The sequence below is a fragment of the Primulina eburnea genome, chromosome 9 (assembly GCF_022965805.1).
Source record: "Primulina eburnea isolate SZY01 chromosome 9, ASM2296580v1, whole genome shotgun sequence".
NCBI lineage: Eukaryota > Viridiplantae > Streptophyta > Magnoliopsida > Lamiales > Gesneriaceae > Primulina > Primulina eburnea.
This window is the reverse complement of record NC_133109.1, coordinates 32,773,685-32,796,589: the sequence shown is the minus strand read 5'-3', so window position 1 is coordinate 32,796,589 and position 22,905 is coordinate 32,773,685. Positions and strand designations below refer to the sequence as shown.

The following is a 22,905-nucleotide window of genomic DNA, read 5'->3' as shown; positions in this document are numbered from 1 at the left end:
AAGGAAACATAAAATAAAGATGTCTTTTTTAAAAAAAAAAAACATCTCAATACCAAGCAATTATTAAGTAACATCATCTAAGGGGTCAAGGTTATTCAACTTCGATTCATATACACCTATGGGAAATAACCCTTTTACATTTGAACATAAGAACAGCACACCCTTTTAAAACTTGTGCTTCCCCAAGTTTAAAATATTCGCCTAGAGTTTAGATACGTGCACATAATCTGCAGCTGGTTCCAAAGTGTAAAATATAGCGCCAAGGGTCATTTGGCAAGAGTTGTAGCTGCAGAAATAATTCCTACTGCTTCTTATTAATGTCATAGACTATGCAAGCATCAGCCGCAGTCTTCATCTGCCACCATAAAATGAATGAATCAGTCAAATAAAGGAAGCATATGAGGAAAGAACCAAGGAAGACATTCAGTAACTTTCAAAGAAATATTTGATAGGAAAACATCTAACGATGCTATGAAGTGAATCAAGTTTAGGGCCCTGACCATGGTACATACATGCCTTTCCCATTCGACACAGTACACAATTTGAATATGCTCCACAAAAAAATCAATTACTATTCTCACAACCCGCCAATGTACTATGAAGTCATCTACATCTGTTTGATCTCCGTAGTTAGAATCAAGATTCGAGATGAAATCACAAATCTATAGCTATGCAAATCTAATACTCAGCATCATGCAAACTCGATCATTGTGTGGAAAATTAATAACTGTCTCTAAGAACAATGAGGCTAAGTTGCACACCTGTATAACATTAATTATCTGCTTGATTAACCATCCAACAATAACCAAGGTAAGAGATGACAAATAGAACCAACTTTGTGTTGCAGCATTCGCTAGAACCTGAAGGAAAAAATATCACAGGTGCATCAGTATTACATTATCAATCTTGGGTGCAAAAAATCAATGCAATCGAGAAGATAAGGCTTACATCAATGAGACCACCATTCTCCTCCGCTAGAAGAAATAAAAGAATATAAAGAACCTGATAATCAAACGGATTCAATAAACTAAATCTATCAAAAAGGGAATAAATTATTCCTGGTACATATTATTGACAACATTTACCTCACAAGAGACGCAACAGTAGCACATAAATTTGCGGTTCCCGTAGTAAAGTTTGAATAACCAATTGCTGCTATCTCTGACATCCTTATGGCTACTTTTTCCCACCAAGAAGGTGCTGTAAAACAATGGCAAGTGAAAATAAAATATCAAAATCTGTGAGAAGCTTACATGGCTTTTAGGTCATAAGAAAAGTACCACCTTATCATGATCCCTAGTTTTATTCAGTTCAATAAAATTTAAAACAGAGTCAGAGTGATTAAACAAGGAAATAAATACCTATACATTTGCAACCAATGGCTAGCTATATCTAAAGCAAGCAGCGACAAGAAAATAAATCCAGGCCTGGATTTCAAAAGTGAGAAGTCATAACGTAGTAAATAAACCTCAAACAGCATGAAATAAAGTTTTAAAAAAATCACCTATAAACTTGCGATAAAATCACCAGGAGACAAGCTGTGCTTATCCTGTTGAGAAACACCCCAATTAAGATTTAACTTAGCAATCGCACATAGATAACCATACATGTGCCATGTGAAACCAGGGGTAAAATAACATGTAGAAGGAACTACAAAATTTAGACGACAGATACCTGTCAGTAACCATGTCCAGAACTGCTCCAAAAGTTGAAACTGTATAAAACAAATTAAGGTTTTAAAGTTCATTCAAATGTAACAAGCAGGCTGGGATAGACAGGGGTGAAATGCTAATATTTCAATTACGATGGAAATATAGTTCCAAATATTATCCTGTATTGTGTTGGAAACTTTCCGAATGTGTTCTTGACAGATATACATGAGATATACCTCGAGAGAAGTACACTTCAAAATATAAATATACCTAGGATTGACCCCAAGAAATTCATTCATTATACTTGCGTTCTAAATTACATCAGATTCAACTGAAAGAAATGCCCTTGAACATTGTGAAACGTTAGAACCCAAGTATAACGAATAAAGTTCATCCAGATTAGGGCACAAGGCAACAATTTGACATCGACTGACAAATCAACAAGCATAAACCCTAACCTTGATTCAGTTTGCGAGCAAACCAGCCATCCAAAGCATCACAGACAAAGCTAAAAGAAATACATAAATGCAATTAAACAAACGATAATGTAAGATAAAATTAAAAACAAAAAACATCAGCTATAAATAAAATCCACACCTGACAAAATACAGAATAGAGAACAGAATTTTGTCCTTGAAGCATATCGCAAAAGCGAAGCAATTCATTAATATCCTAACGTACCCTGAAAGAACTCATTGATTTACCAAATAAAGAATATCACCACATCATTACTAGAAAAATCATGAAACATCATCGAACACTGCTCACCGATAATGTTTGGAACGTAAAGGTAAACCGTCAATGTACTGGGTGGCCTCGTTTTGTCCGCCATGGAAGGAATTGATAGCTTTGGAGGCTATATCCGGAAATCAATCAACGAAAGGAATCATAATCTCTTTTCCCAATAAAGAAATTCTTGTTTGCAGGCAACCCCAACAGTCCATGTGCTCCAGGTAGTTCGATTTGTGAAAAATGGGAATATTTATAACATTTTAAAACCTACGGGCCAAATTTCAATTTGTCAAACGTTTTAGCACCAAATCCGTAAATCAATGCTTTTAGCCTTTAGGTCGTGTTTACTTGGGTTTAGGGGTGAGCAAGATTTCGGTTAAACCGAATTAATCGATCGAACCGAATTAATTCAGAAATTCGGTTTTCGAATTAAAAAATTCGGTTATATCGGTTAATTCGGTTCGGTTACGGTTTTCAAAATTTTTAAATCGGTTAACCGAATTAACCGATATAATAAATATTATTATTTAATACAAATTTTATTTATCAATTTTTATAAATATTTTAATTTTTAATTTTAAAATCGATATAATATATATTAATTGTGTTCAAATAAAACTTATATATTTGTGATGTGTGTGATTTTATGTTTTATGCATTTGTGTAAACTATAGTGTTAAAAAAATACATATATAATTAAAATTAAATCATCGGTTCGGTTATGGCTAATTCGGATCGCTTATGGCTAATTCGGTTCGATCGGTAACCTAATTAACCGAATGCTCACCCCTACTTAGGTTAAACGGAATTGGATAACATAAATAACATTATAGATATTAACTAAATACAAAATTCTTATGACATCGACTTATGAATTAATTTTATGAAATAAATCGAATATCTAATCCAATTTATAAAAAAATATTTATTTTTATATCAAAAATATTATTTTTTCTCCATATATGAATCAGATCGACTCATCTTGTGGATATAAATCTACAAAACCGTCTTAATTTTAGTATATTATGGAATAATATTTAATAAGTAACTAGCATGTTGACACACACAAATGCATGTGAATTGAGGAGAACATGTCTGTGGGAGAAAGTTATTTTATTTGTACATCTTATCTCTCTTAGTATAATAAGAGATAATATATATCAGTTTAGATATAATGTCCACCCGTTGTGTTCACTTTCGTGTTCTCTGGTAAGATTTAACTTTTTTATTAGAAGTATAATTTAAATGTATTTCATTTTGTCGATAAAACAATTCCAAAATTTTTTTAATATAAATTTACGGGAAAAATTCAAGTAACCATTCAGGTGATTTAATCGTATTGAAATATGAAAGAAAAAAAAAAATTTACTGATATAATATAGGCACACTTGTTATATATTTGTATGCGGCCTTTCAATTTACGGATATCCTATTTCTGGAATCTTCAATAATTAATACGCAATGTTTGGGCCCCAGAAAGAGAATGAAAGAAGTGGCCCACAAAATTGGACTAAGATGCAAAGCCCGTTAAGTAAACCTTCCTCTCCTACCAGGCCCCTCTCCCCAATCACGTGAAATTGAGTCCAGCAGGCCGGCTAGGCCCGAATAAGACCTTGAATTTCCTTGCATAAATATTTTGGAGTCAACTTCGGATTTATCACTCCCCGAGAATAATGGCCACACGCGGATTCGATACGTTTATCTATGAGACTATGACAAATATGTGGGCATATAGTACACCATTATTAAATATTAAAGGGATTTCTGCATGCTTCGACACTTTTAGTTACCCAACAAAACTTCACTTAATTTTCTCTCTTTAAATTGTAATTCTTTTAAAAAAAAAATTAATGTGAATTTTTTTTATCATTGATACGTAACATTAACAAACATATAACGACGCGAGCGAATAAGTCGCCGTCGTCGTCGTCCAAACTCCGAAAGGAACATAATCAACGGAAACAACGTAATGGATCATTTATTAGACGTAAATTTCAAGGAATTGATTTTGACGACAATTTTTATTCAACAAAGTGACTTGAAAGGATTGGTGAAGACTTTAAGAGATGGTTGAAGAAAAGAAATCCACATTAAAAACACCGCTGATTCTACATAGTAGTGCACAAGCCAACTCGTCCAACACAAGGCCAAACACAATTTTCCATCGACTCGAGAGAAATGGACATCCCAAGAAAATGTTGGGTGGAGTTTCCTATTGGACCAAATATCAAAATTTGGTAACTTTAAAATAAGAAATAAAGGGTTTTTGTATATCTAGGTTTAATAGCCTTTTTCCCACACAAAACCAACATGAAAAAAGCACGCAACCTCCGACTTTAAGCACAATTGAATGAGTACATTAGTATATTTTATACTAATAACTTTCTACATTGGTAATCTATTTTGCTTTGTCCATCTTAAAGACAAATGTACCATAAATAGTACTCGGATGAGTGGAAGTGTTTATATATAAACCGAACCGAATCGAGCCAAATAAAAATTTATTGAAGTGGATTATGTCTTTGTACTTGATTGTTAGTTAATCGCCATCTAAATCGAATTTCAAAACATATTTAGAAAATATAGATCGAACGTTAAAAATGTAAAATTTAACTGGAACCAAACCGAAAACATTGGGTTTGTTTGGTTACTTTAGGTTATGTTTTGATTGAGTTATTTGAAATCTATGAATTTGAAATTCAGGTTTGTCGTTAAATAACATCAATAAGTGAAACTCAAATTCATCTTCGGCTTATTTATATTAAACACAATGGAATAAATGAAACTCAAATTCATTTACTGCTTATTTATATTTAATTTATATTAAATATAATGGATTTCAAATGACTATAATATTATGAGGACGTAATGTAATATGATTATTTCAATTATATTGTACATAAATTGGGAGATGAATTTGAATTTCTTTTAAATAAGTATTGATTTAAAATTTGGTATATTGTTTCATTATTAATAATAAAACTATTATCGAAATTCATTGATTTCAAATTCATCTCTTCAAATACCAGAGTTTTATATCTTTTATTTGAGTAGGTATTTTGTGAGACGGTCTCATGAATCTTTATCGGATATTCAACACTATCGATATTCACAATAAAAAATAATACTCTTAGCATAAAAAATAATATTTTTTCATGGATGACTCAAATAAAATATTCATCTCAAAAAATACGATCCATAAAACCGTCTCACACAAATTTTTATCTTTTTACTTTTATAGTAGTTACTCTCCAAAAAAAAAAAAAAAACTAATCATTGATAACCGTACCAAGCCACTCTCCCAAGTTCCAGAGAAAATTAACTCAGCGCTAAGCAATATTTTTAAATATTTTATCTTGTAGTAGTAATATGAACATCGTCTCCAATCTTTCTAGAATTATTTTCTATTTTATATTTAAGTTAACAATAATATATTGTTTTTATTGGTGTCGTTCTGTATGTGGGCAAAAACTTATGTGAGACGGTCTCACGGGTATTATTTGTGAGACGGATCTCTTATTTGGGTTACCCATAAAAGAGTATTACTTTTTATGCTAAAAGTACTATTTTTTATTGTGAATATAGGTATTGTTGACCCGTCTCACATATTATGATCCGTGAGACGGTCTCACTTGAGACTCACTCTGTGTATGTGTTATGTTACTGTATATCTGGTTTTTTGTAGGCAATTATTTTTTTTAAAAAAATTAGTTTATTCATATTGAAAATATATGCAATCATTTTGTTATATATATAGTTTATAATTATTTTTAAATAATGTGTGATTTTTTTAATAAAAATAAAATGCAAATATCTCAAATACTCTAGATTATATGTGAACTTTTTTTATTTCTGAATTTTGAAAAGTGGATGAAATATAGTAATCACGATTCAATTATAAACATACTAAAATAAGTTATATAACTTTTAAGAGTAGGTCTCATGTGAGATTGTCTTACGGATCTCAATCTGTGAGACGGGTCAATCCTGCTCATATTCACAATAAAAAGTAACACTTTTAGCATAAAAAGTAATACTTTTTAATGGATTATCCAAATAAAGATCTGTCTCACAAAATACGACCCGTGAGACCGTCTCACACAAGTTTTTGCCAACTTTTAAATAATAAAAGGATATTTTCTTAAAACCATAGGACCATTTTTAAAAAAATATCCAATTAATGTCATAAAATCGAACCACAAAAAACCTCAAACTTTTATATATTGCTAATTATTACTTATTAGCCACAAAAATCAATCTATACTATGGACTGTGGTGCCACAAGGGTCGCACCAATTTATAATATGCTTTTTAACAACTTTATTGTATGTAAGAAATAAGAAGTAACCTTTCCTTGTAAAATAAGAACTCTTTGTGCAACCGAACAATATGCACAACTATTTCGATGGCTCGTTAACAAGATGATTTGCAATTACACAAAAAAATTCGTGTAAATCTCTTATTTGAACGACTCAAAAAAAATATCGCTTGTTATTGTAAATATGGATAGATTTGACCCGTATTACAAATAAAGATCTGTTTAATCGTAAATAAATTTATTTTACTTAAAAAAAAAAAAGAGTAAATAGCTCTCTTCTATTTCAATATATACTGGACCAGGTTCAAACATTTTGTAGCTCCAATATTAAATGATGGCCAAAAGATAAGGTCAAATATTTGGGACACACCTTAAATGTGAAAAACTTGCCGGAGTAAATAAAGCTGGTGAATGGATCAAATCTAACAGTAATAACGCGTGAAACATTCACCAACCTGGCAGCCCCAAGTGGATACAATAATTACAGCAGATAAACATCACATTCAGAATTCGTCTATTTTTTTTATACTATAAAAACACTTGAAATTTTAAATAATTTTTAACATTATTATTATGTCATCTTCCAGGCAGGCAATGTAACCAGTGCCTTTCTGTAAACAAATAATCTGACACGAATAATCAAATCAATCTACCTTAAGGTAAAAATAAAACAAAATCCCATTTAGGGGAAAAAAGAAAAAAGAAACAGTGCTTCACGTCGTTTTCCTCCCACTTTTATGGGCAAATATTTAAATATATTTTACTTTTATAATATTGATTCAGACAGAGTTATCGAAAGGATCTGTTAATTAAATACGTTTCTGTTCATACAATATTACATAATATTATGAAGAAATTGGCCAAATAAAAAAACCAAGAGGAAGATGAAATAGATTCAAAAGTTCAAAGAGTTATCGCCTCTAAGGTGGCTCTCTTCACCATTTTACAGACGGGGCAGGAATCAAGAAATGCCTCACAATCTTTGCATGAACACAGATGCCTGCAAGGCAACATGATAACACACGCTTTTCGAGAAGCGCAGCATCTGCAGATTATCTTCCTCGTATTGTGCTCCTCATTTTCTTCGCTGCGGAAACACGACTCTGCGTCTTCGGCTGCATTGATCGACAGGCAAGCAGTTTCTCTGAGCCGTTGGATTTTACTGTTCAACGACGCGGCAATGGCTTCCTTTTCCTTGGCTGCCATTTGCCATGTCTGGTTCTCGATCTCCATTCTTCTCAGAAGATTTTCCAGCTCCATTCTTCTGTTTGTCGCCTTCAAGATCTCTTCATCCTTCTGTTGGAGTAAAGATTGGATCTTTGATTCGTATTTCTTCATCATTATCGAGATTTGGCTCCTTCTTTGCTCTTGCAAAACCTGCCTCAATCTCTCGTTCTGGTGGAAAACAAAAGAAAATCAAAAGAACCCATTTTAGATCAGATGTAACTCAAACAATCCCAGAAGAAGATCAAACATCTACAGCAACAAAAAACAATCGATCAAATAAATTTGTTTTTTCACCTGTAAACTGATGAACCGATCGATTTCCATTCTCTGTTTCTCAATCTGGGAAGAAAGAGACTGAGAGAACAGAAGCGATTGCTGATTCGAATTCTGAAACGGATTAAACTGCATCAATTGCTGCTGTTGGGGGATTACAAACGAGTGATTAAATCCAGCCCCAGTTTCCATAACCGAATCATGAGAAGCCCCCAAAGAAAACCCGAAACTTTGATCCGTAAGCAGCTGTGCTTGAATGGCCATTGAATCGAGGATGAGCAAATATATTCGCCACCAAACACAAATCCCTTCTCCTCAGGACCTTCTTCTCACCTTTATTCCAACACAAATGCACCGAAAGATGAAGCAAACAAAGTGGGGTTGGGTTGTGAAACAAGCAGCTTGGTGATATTTTCTTGGGGAATAAATAGGCAGCCACCCCTCCTCCCTAATCTACACCGTATAATGTGCTGTGCTACAGTTACATGTTTGGCATAACCTATTTTAGAAAAAAATTTGTTGGTTTTCTTTGAGTTGGCTCAAAGCTCACCTTAAATAAAGTGGGGTGGCATTAATTCTGATATATTATTCAGAGGGTAATTTGCATAATCCTAGTTGGATTTATTAATTAAAATAAACTGAAAAGTGAATACATTGTGGCGTGGGGTCCAATGATTCTTTTTTTTATTATTATTATTATTATTATTATTCATTTTCTACTTATTTAAGTATCATTAATTATAATATAATTTAAAATAAATAATTTCTTAAAAACATAATATATATATATATTTTGATACGTTGTTCGTTTTTTTTCTGTCTAATATTAAGATAATATTTATCTATTTGTCGCGATGAATTGTTTTAAAATTGTAAATCAACTGTATATATATTTTGTGATGTGAAGTACACATGCAGATTTTGTGATTACACGATCGGGTCAGAAATTTCGAAGCGAGAGTGTTTTGCGAAATGAGAAATTAATTCCTAGCGGTGTGCATGGACTTGTGAGAAGGGTTGGCGAATATATTACAATATATTATGATTAATATATTGTAATTTTACTTGATAAAATTAATCCAATTTATAATTCTCATTTTTGTTTAATATATAAATTTTATTAATAAAATAGAAACATGTAACATAAAATATATTACAAATAACAACAATTTTTTTTTGGAAAACAAATAACAGCGCTTTTACTATAATAAATATTGTAAACGTAGTAAAAAATTTCAAAAAGTGAATTTCACTTTACTTTATTTATCTTAAATATAAAGATCTTAAATTAATCAAGAAAATTTATATACATATATATATATAATTACTCATTTGCATTTTTTAAAATTTAAAGTGAAAGTTATGTTTGGAATTATTCCACGTACTCTTTTCATATATTATTATTAATAAATAAGTGAGGAAAAAGGCCGGTCGAAAGAATGGTAAAGGAATAATACCTTTGTCAATTTTGGTTCATTTGTAAAAGGCAAAAGAACCGGATTCCAACCACTCTCCCATTGCTAAAATTTTCCTTGCCATAATCACCATCTTTGAATGCGTTGATGTTGAGTCATTTTTTTCTTGATAAATATATTATTAATAACATGCTTATAAAGATTAAACAAAAACTTGTGTGAGATGATCTCACGGATCGTATTTTGTGAGACATATATCTTATTTGGATCATACATGAAAAAATATTAAATTTTATGCTAAAAGTATTACTTTTTATTCTGAATATCGGTAGGGTTGATCCGTGTCACATATAAAGATTCGTGAGACTGTCTCACAAAAGATTTACTCGAAAAAAAATACAATATTATGAAAATTTTCCTTTTTTACCACCTTAAAATTAGATTCTACCAAATTATTATTTTGTAATTGGTCTTGATGAATAACTTCTTTAAATTTTCAAGCACGATTTTTCCACTTATTGTTTTAGTTTGAAATCTTCAAGCACGGGATCTCTCGTTTTGTTTCCGTCCAATTGACAAATATAGAATTTCGTGAACGACCTTCGTTTAAATTGTATATTGATATATTCTTCATATATCACGTCGCAAAATACATATAATCTAGTAATTTTATATCTCAATCAATGAACCATAATGTCAAACTAGCTAGGTTATCGATACAATTGGGTTTTATTCAATTTAAATTGCATATTATGTGATGTTATATTTGGTCAAAGATAAACCATCTTCCACCCAAATTTAATTTATAGCTATTTTTTTTTATATTATTTTTATGTATACGAGAAGTCAAGTTTTCATACGGACGTTGTCCTCTGGACTTAGGATAAACTATTTTGTAATGACATGATAAACCAAGTTAGTATGATCATTTGATTTGACGATTATACCAAGAATCAAAAGTTAGTTACTCGAAGATGTCGAATCACGTCGCTTTAGTTGCCTAATTTGTGTGACTTTTACGTGAGCAATAAATATGAAATTATTATATGCTGTATGATTTGATTTAGTTAAATTATGAACATTTTATCGATCAATTTGCAAATGTAGTTTCCAGACAATACTCAATGGAGACGTATAATACCTTCTAGTGCCATGAGTATCGAGTAAACAAGCAGCAATATGATCACGTGGTTTTGCATCTCCAGATTCATGGGACATATATATATAGTTTTGATATGCTGCACACCTACCGTACACACCTATGATATAAAAAGAAAACCTTGATCATGGGTTAAACTGTCTCAAAATAGTTAGGTTTTGATTCTATAATTAATTTGCATAGTACTTTGTATGAACGAATCAATTATCAAATAGTTAAAGTCTTGACGTTCAATAAAACTCCTATGACATTGTTTTACTGTTCAAATTTGTGAGACGGATTTCCAATCTGATCGAGTCCATGAAAAAATATTATATTTTATCCCAAATGTATTATTTTTTTTTTTACTATAAATATAAACGGAATCAATCAGTCTCAGAGATATAGATCTATTAGATCATATCACCAAAAAAAAAAACATATTCTAAATATTTTTGTATCACATATTCCGTTGAATGGAGGAGTTATCACGAGATAATTGACATTGAATTAATTACATAAATCATGTGGCACGGCAAGCACCTAATAATGCAAACGTATAGACAACTCCAAATGGACTTTGATCCAACATATACTTTGTTTCAACCAAAATGGTCCACAAACAATCAATTATATTGCAAATTTAGCGTATTTAAAAGGGAAATTGGCCTCAACTCAACAACCCCAAATTCAATTTGTTGGTGTTCTCTTTAAACTCTTGGATTTTTTATTTTTCAGAAACGATTTTGATATATGAGAATTGCGTCTAGATACATTGACTCAGTTATATACATTATTATAATGATTAACATGTCAAAATCTATAGTTGTTTATCCAAAAAACGATTTTATTATTTTATATTCGTGGTAGTCCAGAATGCACTTGCTTGGATCATAATAGATCGGGTTGTTAGGCTCATTAGTTTGAAGATGTGTGTGTGATCTGTATGCCGATGCTGTCTCGTATCTCTTAAGATAAATCTATATCTTCATAATTATTATTATGATATTTAATAATAATAACATTTTTATACAATTATAATTATTAAAATTGAAATATCAAAATAATAATAATGATAATAATATTATCAAAAAAATCACTATCATTCATTATATATAAAATAATAATGAAGAAAATATTAATAATATCAGAATAATAATAATGAAAACAATAATATTATCAAACAAATCACTATCATTCATTACATATAAAATAATGAAGAAAATATTAATAATTAAAATAATAACTTAATTATCACATAATAATAATATATAAGCATATAATAAAATAAATAATTGTTAAATATTAAATATTATAATTTTTTTATTGAAGGACAACTATTTAATAAATAAAATACTGCTTATAACAATAAAATTAAAACCGATAGTTATATTAATAATTTTATTTTTCAATAATAATAATAATTTTTTTTGAGTCTTTTCAATTTATTTAATATATTATTTGAAAATAAAAAATAATTTCATTCCATTCATATTTACTTTTTTTTTGTATCAATCATTTAAATTAAATAAACATATCTTACTAATCTTATATATTCTCATGACATTATAAAGTTGAATTCATTCCTACCATATTTCATTTCATTATAATTTAGAGATCAATCTTATCTTTTGTTTTTCGTCGGCCCTATACTGATCATAAGCAGTACTATCCACTAAAATCTTAAGTCACGTTTTTACGACCACATAATCAACTAGATCAAACTGTTTAAACACATAATAACTTCACAAGAGATCACTCATATATATATATATATATATATATATATATATATATATATATATATATATAAGCATGAAAAAGATGAATTTATTACTGATTCCCTCGTTTAAGAGCGTCACATTATTTATTTATTTATTTATTTATTTATTTATTATTATTATTCGTTTAAAAGCGTCGCATTATAAAAAAGCATGGAGAGTGTGTGTATATATCGGAGGGGTTAATGTTGCATGTGAAGGACATCTACTCAGGTCCCATGGTTCGGACACAATCCATGTGTTTTCTTTTCAAACAACTCATTTATGTAATAATTAGTGACCACATTATACATAGGGAAATATAGATATTATGTACAGTAAAATCCGAACCCCATTTCCGGGTTTTGATAATTTTCCTGTCATTATTGCCAAAGTCACGAATTTTGGTTATATATTTTACATGTTACACCGAGAGCGCTTATCAAATTATTCTAATATCATTAGATCACATGATTTCGTCACGTTTTTTTTTAAAGTTGACATGTATATTGATCATCCAAGGGCTAACAATGCCGATTTGACTATTGAAATTTAAATGTAGTTGGATTTCATCTGTAACTTTTCATAATGCATTCCAAAGATTTGGCGTTGCATTATCAAATTGGAACAAGCATGGAATCAGGGGGGGTGGGGGGTGTGTGTGTGTGTGTGTGACCTAAGTTTATCCAATATTAAATACTGTAGAAAAATTCTATTGTCTTGAATTTACTAGCACAGATTTATCTCAAATTTATTCAATTTTAACTACTGATAAATTTATTTTATCCAAAAATTATATAAAACACGGTAAATTTCTGAAATAAAAAACATCTCATAAAAATGATATGTATAATTTTTATAACTTTTAACATTATTATAATTTTTCTACCAAAATTATTTAAAACAAACAGAAATTAAATATGTGCATTCATCACGTGTCAGGTATACGGTATCATATGGAAGTTTGACAAAGTTGGGGGTTTTCACAGGCCAACTCATAGTCATACAGATAATTGTGATCGTTAAATAAAAACCATTAATTTTTTTTTAAAAAAATTTTGCAATCAAACTTGTTGAAATATCTAAAATTTATACTTTTAACTTTGATATTTTGAAAGATGATGGACAATGATCAGACATAACGACACTAATCGATGACTGTTGTAAGTTTATTATTGTGTTTGTTAATCGTGGAACCATTCACATTCTTCTAGGATGGGAGGACCCCTCAAAAAATAAAAGTACCGATATTTTTTATAACTTATTTTTAAGATTAAAATTCATCTATTTAGATTTTTTTTTTTTTTTATTCTCATGACGACATTTAATCGTCGTGTCTGTATTGTCCGAGTATGCCCGATGTATGAATTTTGATTTATAAAATTGTATTTAATTACAGACAAAAAGGCAATGGCACGCAATCTTGTATTGGGTACTTATTCAAACAGTTAATGTATTGACGCATAACGTAAAACAAAAACTTATGTGAGACGGTTTCACGGATCGTATTTTGTGTGACGAATCTCTTATTTGGGTCATCCATGAAAAAATATTAATTTTTATACTAAAGCTCCGTTTGGTACGTGTGATATGATAAGTAAATGATTAATAATTAAAGTGATTAAAAAATGAGATATATGTATTAGTAGTATGTTGATGAGTTAGAGAAATAAAGAACGGGAACAAGACTCTGTAAAAATATAATCCTCTCTTCTGTTTTCCATTAAACAATTACAAGGTATTTATATCTACAACTACAAGGGATAAAAAAGGAAAACAAGGAAAAAGGAGGCAGTTATATTGTTACAACAGAGGATGAGTCTAGGTGCTTCTAGATGATGGGTTAGAGATCTTCTACACATGTGAGTATGTGGCCTCTTGTGTACTTGGGTAATGACGTCACTTAACATCCCCCCGCAAGGTCAGCGTTGGTTTGTCGACAAGGCTGAGCTTGGATCGAAACCGATGAAAATTGTGACAAGATAATGGTTTCGTGAAGACATCTGCAATTTGATGAGAGGATGGAACAAATTGGACGTTGAGTTGCATGGCCAGAACTTTCTCACGAACAAAGAAGAGATCTAACTCAAAATGCTTGGATTTTGAGTGCAGCACAGGATTGGCAGTCAATGAAATTGTACTATTGTTGTCACACCATAGTATGGGTGAGGTACGATTTGAAACATGAAGTTCAGTAAGCAAAGACTGAAGCCAAAGTAATTCTGAAGTAGCATTGGCAAGACTACGATATTCGGCTTCAGTACTTGAACGAGAAACAACTGATTGTTTCTTGGAACTCCAGGTGATAGGCGAAGTACCTAAAAACCAGCAAAAACCAGATGTTGAGCGCCTGTCATCGGGGTCATTGGCCCAATCTGCATCACAAAAGCCATGAAGAGAAAGTCTAGATGCAGCAGTAAGATGAAGTCCATGGTTTGAGGTTCCATTTAGATAGCGAAGGATTCGCTTAACAGCTTTCCAATGAGACAAACAGGGACTTTGCATGAACTGACAGACTTTATTCACGCTGAATGCAATGTCTGGTCTTGTTATGGTGAGATATTGTAGAGCACCTACAGTGCTGCGATACAAAGTTGCATCAGAAAAATGTTCGGTATCGTTGGAGGAAAGTTTTAGCCCAGATACCATAGGAGTAGGTAATGACTTTGCATTGTGCATGTTTGTTTTCTTGAGCAGATCCTGGATGTATTTGGACTGAGATAAGAATAGATCAGTAGGAGAAGGCCTTGATACTTCAATACCCAGAAAGAACGAGAGATTGCCCAACTGTTTTAAGGAGAATTTCGAGTTGAGTTGGCATATAAGTTCTTGGATATGAGCAGCATTGTTTCCTGTGATTATGATGTCATCGACATAGACCAAGATATAGATAATCAAGCTCTTTCGATATTTAACGAAGAGAGAAGCATCAGCCCTTGATTGAATGAATCCCAAATGTATCAAGGCAAATTTCAGCTTGTCAAACCAAGCACGAGGTGCTTGTTTGAGCCCATAAATCGCTTTATGCAGTTGGCATACAAGGTGCTTGCCATGGGAATGTTGTTCGAAGCCAGGGGGCTGCTGCATGAAGATAAGCTCATTAAGATTGCCATTAAGAAAGGCATTGTCAACATCAAGCTGTTGAATAGACCATCCATAAGAAAGAGCAATGGTGAGAACAACTCGAATTGTGGTAGGCTTGACAACAGGACTGAATGTCTCGGTGTAGTCTAATCCTGCAGTTTGGGAATACCCTTTAGCAACTAGACGAGCTTTTTACCGTGCCACAGTTCCATCAGGATGTCTTTTGATCTTAAAAACCCACTTGCATCCAATGATTGGTGTGTTAGTTGGTGCTGGAACGAGAACCCAAGTTTTGTTTTGGAGTAAAGCATTGTACTCAGCTTTCATGGCATGACACCAAGCTGGATGAGCTACAGCATCATGGGCAGTAGTTGGTTCATGATCAGACATGAGTTGAGATGTATATACCCGTGGTTTGTAAATGCCTGCTTTGGACCGAGTAACCATGGAGTGTACATTCGTAGGTGAAGGAACATGCTGCTCACTAGTGGGAGGGTTGGAATCATGATCTGAAGATGACAAGGGAATATCAGAGGTGGTTATATGAGGTTCAAGAGGTGGGATGGTGTGTGAGGCAGAGGTTGGGGTGAAGAAGTGACTGGAGGAACTGGTAAGGAAAGGTTAGAGGTAACTGGAGATGCACAAGATGAATTTTCAGAATGAGTATTGGAAAAAGGGAATGAAAACTCATCAAACTTGACATGCCGAGATATGAAAATACGACCATCTCGACTAAGGCATTTATACCCTTTATGTTTGTTGCTATAGCCAAGAAAAGTGCATGGTTGAGATCTAAAATCAAGTTTATGAGCATTGTAGACTCGAAGATAGGGAAAACACAAACACCCAAAAACCCGAAGAAGGGAATAATCAGGGTCAAGATTTGATAATTGTTTTAGAGGAGCAACTCCATGAATGGCAGAGTTAGGGAGTCGATTAATGAGAAACACAGCGGTGGAAAAAGCATCGTCCCAAAATTTAAGGGGCATGTGAGCATGAGCAAGGAGAGAAAGACCAACATCAACTATATGACGGTGCTTTCTTTCGACAACTAAATTTATTGTGACGTGTGTGGGCAAGATAGACGATGATGAATCCCAAATTTTTGAAAGAAAAGTGTTAACGGTCTGTATTCACCACCCCAGTCAGTTTGAAGGATTTTTATTTTAGTATCATATTGAAGTTCAACATGAGTCTTAAATTGATGAAAGATTTGAAAGACCTCAGATTTTGTTTTGAGGAAGTATAACCAGGTGTATCGACTATAGGCATCCACAAAACTGATGTAATATTTGAAGCCATTAGTCGAAGTGGTATAGGCAGGGCCCCAAACGTCAGAATATATTAATTGGAGTGGTTTGTTATATTGCGATAAGGATGAAGTGAAAGGAAGACGATGACTCTTTCCTAATTCACAAGAAGAGCAAACACCAATGTTGTCATTCTTTGAAAAGAGATACTACAGTGAGATAAAATTTGCTTTACAGTAGATAGCATAGGGTGTCCTAATCTATAATGCCACTGACTGAGAGTTGAGGGTGCAACTTCAGGGAGCTTGTGAGACTTGTTCACTTGATTGAAGAAAGATACGGCTGGGAGAGGTAGAGGAAGCACACCAATGGCAGAGTGAGTAGGAGAGGGAGCTGGTTTGCCCAAGGGGAACTTATAAAGGCCTTCATGTAAGGTGCCTTTGAGGAGGGTGGTTCCCGTCGCTAGGTCCTTCACAATACAAAAGGAAGGATGAAACTCAAAATAGACGTTATTGTCTTGAGCAAATTTGCTAACGCTAAGCAGATTTTTTGATATAAGGGGAACTCGAAGTAGATGATTCAAAAATAATGTATGGTTTGAAGCATGAGATAGAAATGATGAAGAGCCAATGTGAGTTATAGGCAAACCTGTTCCATTTCCCATAAGAACTTTACCTCCACCGATGTATTCGGAACCAAGAGCAAGGTTGGCGAGATCATTGGTGACATGATGAGAGGCCCCGGAATCTGGGAACCACCAGTCATCATTGAGACTTTCGGAATTGGCTACGGCTACTGCAGCTGTTGGTGATGCCTCAGGTTTACTGCGAGATGAATTGGAGTAGGGATTTCCAGAAGTTCGTGCTTGGGAAATGAATTCTTTGTCAAAACGGTGATAGCACTTCTCGGTAATGTGGCCAGAATATCCACAAATTTGACAGATAGGGCGAGTATTGCTAGTAAACCAGCTTCGGCGCCCACCACGCATAAATCGTCCACGACCTCTACCACGAGAGGGGGAGCTCGGAGAAGATGGAGATGGACGTCCTTTGGCAGGAGTAAAAGTAGAGATGTTGGCTGTAGGAATGGTGCCATCCACATTAACAGTATATGACTCAATACGTCCTTCATGCGATAAAAGCAAAGCACCAACCTCCGAGGGGGAAATTGGTTCGACTCGAGAGGTTATATGAACAACAACCGAGTCGTACTCCATTCCAACACCACCCAGAATATACAGGACCTGATCATCATCTGATATAGAATGCCCACAGACGGAAAGAGAGTCAACGTAATTTTTCATTTTGCCAAGATAGTCCTTCATGCTAAGACTACCTTTCTTGAGTGTCTGCAATTGAAGTTTGTAGTGCATCATTCTCGCTTTTGAGCGAGTAGCAAACAAAGTAGAGACTCGGATCCAAATCTGAGCAGAGGAGGAACACCCAATCATTTGGCTTTGAATTCCTTCGGTCATGGACGCCAGAAGGAATGAAAAAAGGAGTTGATCTTGTCTGGTCCAAGAAATATAGAGGGGATTTGGAATATCAGTGCCATTTTCACTGAGTATTGAGCTGGGTGGTATGATTGATTGAGGATCGATATACATATCAAGACCCAAACCTCGAATTCCAGCCAACACTTGGAGCTGCCAAAGAAGAAAGTTATCATCGGTGAGTTTGGTGATGGTGAGCTGGTTGGAGGGATTTAGGATCATGAGATTAGGAGTGAAATTAGATGCTGTGATTGAGCTTGATTCGCCGGTTGTATTGGCTTCCGCCATAGATGGCTCTGATACCAAGTTAGAGAAATAAAGAACGAGAACAAGACTCTGTAAAAATATAATCCTCTCTTCTGTTTTCCATTAAACAATTACAAGGTATTTATATCTACAACTACAAGGGATAAAAAAGGAAAACAAGGAAAAAAGAGACAGTTATATTGTTACAACAGAGGATGAGTCTAGGTGCTTCTAGATGAAGTTATATTGTTACAACAGAGGATGAGTCTAGGTGCTTCTAGATGATGGGTTAGAGATCTTCTACACATGTGAGTATGTGGCCTCTTGTGTACTTGGGTAATGACGTCACTTAACATGATGTTTGATATGATTTTAAAATAATTAATTAATTTTGTTAATTTTATTGTAATGACCAAAACGCCCCAAATACTAATTGAATAATATATTCTTAAAATAATTGGATAAATAATTAATATTTATGATTTTAATTTACATTTATTAAAATTAATTTAAATATATTTATTAGAAATAAATTTTTAAATATATACATTTAATTTAATAATTAAAATAACAATTATATTTTGAATGTTAATGTTAAATAAAATTTTAGCAATAATTATAATATTATTGTTTATTCTTAAAATAATTATAAATATTTTTAAAATAATTTGATAGATAATTAAATATTTATAATTAATTTAAATAATAGTAATATTTTGAATATTAATTTTAATATTAAATAAAATTTAGTGATATTATAATATTATTGTTTTTTTAAAATAATTAATAAATATTTTAAATATTAATAGATTATTAATATTTATAATTATAAATTAATATTAAATATATTATTATAAATATATTTGAAAATATTACTGTAATCATTAAACACAATAAATTAGAATTTAATAAATATTTATTTTCATAAGAGATAAGAAGATAAAAGTGTAATTTGTGGTGTGTTAATAATTTATCCCACTTAATTTGTTAGATTAATAATCAAATAATTAATCATAAAATTAAGTCTTAAATCTGATCAAAATGATTATTAATATATCTTAAAATTTTAACCAAACATTAGATAAGTATGTGATTATTCATCTATCTTTATTTAATCACATCAACCAAACACACCCTAAGAATATTATTTTTTATTGTGAATATCAGTAGGATTGACCAGTCTCACATATAAAGATTCGTAAAATCGTCTCACAATAGACCTACTCGTAACATAAATATTATTTGCATTATAAGAACATATAAAATATTTAGTATGTCTAAGAAAACCTTAAAATGGAGGAAAACAAGCGACAGAATTCAGGCTATTAATAAAATAGATAAACATGTTAAATATCTAATAGAAGCGCAATCATATATATTCATATATATTCATATATATATATCAAATAAATTCTAAAAACACTGTACAAAAATTTAACATCTGCGTCGATGGACTAGTGTATACACATATATGTGTACACACACACATATAAGGTGTGCATCGCGACTTAGTACGCGTAGGTGGGCGCGCGCACATATTTATTAAAACATTAAAAAATTGGAGAGACGTGACACCAAACTATTCTGGAGAAGGTTGTGAGGAAAAATCAAGAAGAAACAGAAGTCAAAAATACCCATAATCTCACAAGCTTCACAGAGCTTCACAGAGCTTCACAGAAAACCAATGTTTTGGTCTCCTCTTCACAAGTTCTGGTGTTATGATTCATCTACTTGTCTTAATTCTGATGCCACTAAGAATGAACAACCGATGGTGATAAATTAACAGGGTTTATAACTACATTCGTTCTAACTCTAATATCCACAAAAAGATTTGAGATTGAAACAGCGATACATGTTGATATGAATATGCTTCTATCTTAAAAGAGTCTGCGTCATAGTATTGAACAAACTGTTGCTGCAAAAGCCGTCCCTGATAAAAGCATGAACAAAATATTAGACTCACAAAAACAAGACGCTGGTTGTGAAAAACATGACTGGCCCATGATCATGATGCTGAAGTTGGAGAAGAAGACAAAATTCGAAAGGTGAAAACCATAAAATGAACCATCATCTCCAGCTAAGTTTAACTCGGCATACAAAAATGGTAACTTTCTAATCAAATAACAAATCATTGCATGTACACCTACAGTTGCTACTTTTTTGTCTCTTTTTCCACAATTTTCATATATTTGACTATGAGCATAATGACATTTCTCTGCACATGTAATAATCTGAGAAATCCTCAGCGTTTGTATAGTTGGCCACATATATAAATGTTCATATGGAATAATTCAACTCAAGATGCACATGAAAGGCATAAGATCGTACAAGAAGAAGAAATCTTCTAGAACCAGTTTCCCTCATATACACCTTGTAGCCATTTCATTAGCGAATTTAATATGGAAATTCACTTATGAGATGAACCTAGTATAACTATAAGATAAAGAGAGCAATTGACGATTTTTTTTTTAACTTAAATCACAGATCATCTCCCTCGAGTCATAGAAAACAAGAGGGCAAACAAAATTACGCACCCTGCAGGATATCATGTAGCCACAAAATGAAAGCCATCACAGCTATCACTATCAATCCTTCAAATAGTAAAGCTAAAATGAGAAGCAAAAAACTTACATTTTCTCTTATTCCTGATAGAAGTACTGCCAGCAAACACACTAACAACTTCCACGTCCACGTACAGGAAGCTCCTGACCAGAATTTTGATTCCCCAAACACTGGAGATTATCAAATCCACAATCATTAAGGCCCTGACTGTCTAAGGCAGTGCCTTCAGACCCAGGATGAAGGCAATAAAGTTGATCACTGCTCCTCATATTACATGGATTCATCATGTATGTGCCAGGAACGCTAGAGTTAGCAATGCTTTCATAAACATCTCCATTCTTAGCTGGGTTCTGGTAAGGAAAAGATCCAATTTCTCCTTCAATCCGCCCCCTAACGTCCACAAGCAAGCACTTGAGCCTAGCAATCTCAGCTTCTAATAAAGCTTGACCCTGCAGCCTCTTCATTAACTGCTGGTTCAAAGCCCTCAACTTAACAACTTCATCTTCCAATATTGCGGCCCGAGCCTTTTTCTTCTCACGATACTTGCGTACAGCTTCGCGATTACCCAAGGGTCGTTTTTTTCGGTTTATTCTCGATCGACTCAGCAGTGTCATCGCTTGGAGCCTGAACATCACTGGTGGTTGGCATGATTTGGGTATGGACATGAATACAAGTGTGAGTGTGAGACTTATCAGGACCAGATGGATTGCAAGCATGGGCATGAGTGCATGCCTGTGTATGGCAAAGAACATCAGTGAAAGCTTCTGTACGACCGATGGCATCGTTGCAGGTCTGAGTGCGATCAAGAAACTCATCTATGTCAAATGAGCAACTGCTGGGAGCATTAGCCATATCCAAGCATGATAACATTTGGTCGCTAGGGAAATTTAGCTCCCCCTCGTCCATTTTTCGGCAGAAATGTATATCAAATCCTATGATTTAATTCTCGAGGTGAAAGAGTGACCAATACTTGGCGCAAGTCTGGAAACGTAATTAATTTTGTCAGTTCTTTGTCAATGGCATGACCAAAATCCTGTTGAAAAACATACCAACGAAAGATATCAATCAGCTATAATCTAGCTTTTAATTGGAAATTCAAGAGATCATCCTCCAAGTCCTCAATTAACGGCTCTAATTCTACTTTAGGATAAAGATGACAAACACCCTAGACATAAGAGAGAATATGGCAAAAACTGGAACTTTAAGAAAAAAAAGCCTTGGAACACATACCAACTTGGTACCAAAAAATTTACGGCAAATTGTCTCAAAATGCGAAACAAATAAAATTAAGCACGAAATGAAACTTGAAAAAGTTGATTAATCAAACAATTACAAAAGGGCAAACACTGCTTAGATCACAGAGACATAGCTACAAGCACGCATAAATACAATCATTTCCACGTATTCACACAAGGTGAAAAAAATACACACATACTTCTGAAATCAGAATGACTTACCGATAGGTGATCACCCTCGAGAGCGAACATTTAACATTTACCTCAGATTTTCAATCCCCAAACGAGAAACACAGAGCGGTAGAGAGAGTTAAGAAGAAAGATCGAATTGTTGAAACCGAAAAGGAACCCTAGAAAAGGCCAAACAATTACTTCGGTGGAATTGGAATTGAGGGAAATATCATAGCCATTGATTCGCAGATTCCAATCCAGCGTGCTTTCTGAAAGTCAGGGAACCATGTTTTCAACTTTGTCATATAACATTTTATTTATGCTCAAATATAATTTTAACTATCTTATCA

At 32.9% G+C, this 22,905-nt stretch overlaps 3 protein-coding genes across 3 annotated transcripts; all 3 read right to left on the bottom strand.

Annotated features, from left to right (window-relative positions):
* Window positions 1-34: 34 nt before the first annotated feature.
* LOC140841812 (CDP-diacylglycerol--inositol 3-phosphatidyltransferase 1-like) lies at window positions 35-2,647 on the bottom strand. The gene is made up of 10 exons (XM_073209501.1): window positions 2,421-2,647; window positions 2,250-2,334; window positions 2,111-2,160; window positions 1,675-1,714; window positions 1,505-1,549; window positions 1,362-1,427; window positions 1,086-1,200; window positions 949-1,002; window positions 762-860; window positions 35-355 (listed from the first exon to the last, which is right to left on the bottom strand). Exons 1-10 carry the CDS (start codon window positions 2,482-2,484, stop codon window positions 302-304), a joined length of 672 nt encoding a protein of 223 aa, XP_073065602.1. The 5' UTR covers window positions 2,485-2,647; the 3' UTR covers window positions 35-301.
* Window positions 2,648-7,491: 4,844 nt separating this feature from the next.
* LOC140841810 (probable BOI-related E3 ubiquitin-protein ligase 3) lies at window positions 7,492-8,739 on the bottom strand. Its single transcript, XM_073209499.1, has 2 exons — window positions 8,224-8,739; window positions 7,492-8,097 (listed from the first exon to the last, which is right to left on the bottom strand). Exons 1-2 carry the CDS (start codon window positions 8,464-8,466, stop codon window positions 7,606-7,608), a joined length of 735 nt encoding a protein of 244 aa, XP_073065600.1. The 5' UTR covers window positions 8,467-8,739; the 3' UTR covers window positions 7,492-7,605.
* Window positions 8,740-20,156: 11,417 nt separating this feature from the next.
* LOC140841809 (basic leucine zipper 23-like) lies at window positions 20,157-22,866 on the bottom strand. Its single transcript, XM_073209498.1, is given in 4 exon segments — window positions 20,157-20,517; window positions 21,219-21,733; window positions 21,735-22,182; window positions 22,607-22,866. Coding segments are annotated over 2 exon segments (795 nt in total). The 5' UTR covers window positions 22,056-22,182; window positions 22,607-22,866; the 3' UTR covers window positions 20,157-20,517; window positions 21,219-21,259.
* Window positions 22,867-22,905: the final 39 nt, after the last annotated feature.

Excerpts from the sequence above, each read along its gene's own strand:
- LOC140841812 (XM_073209501.1), bottom strand. The coding sequence starts at position 2,484 with ATGGCGGACAAAACGAGGCCACCCAGTACATTGACGGTTTACCTTTAC. Across the intron at positions 2,335-2,420 it reads TTACGTTCCAAACATTATCG|GGTACGTTAGGATATTAATG; the intron begins GTGAGCAGTGTT and ends GAGTTCTTTCAG. Across the intron at positions 2,161-2,249 it reads TCTATTCTGTATTTTGTCAG|CTTTGTCTGTGATGCTTTGG; the intron begins GTGTGGATTTTA and ends TATTTCTTTTAG.
- LOC140841810 (XM_073209499.1), bottom strand. The coding sequence starts at position 8,466 with ATGGCCATTCAAGCACAGCTGCTTACGGATCAAAGTTTCGGGTTTTCT. Across the intron at positions 8,098-8,223 it reads ATCGGTTCATCAGTTTACAG|AACGAGAGATTGAGGCAGGT; the intron begins GTGAAAAAACAA and ends GTTTTCCACCAG.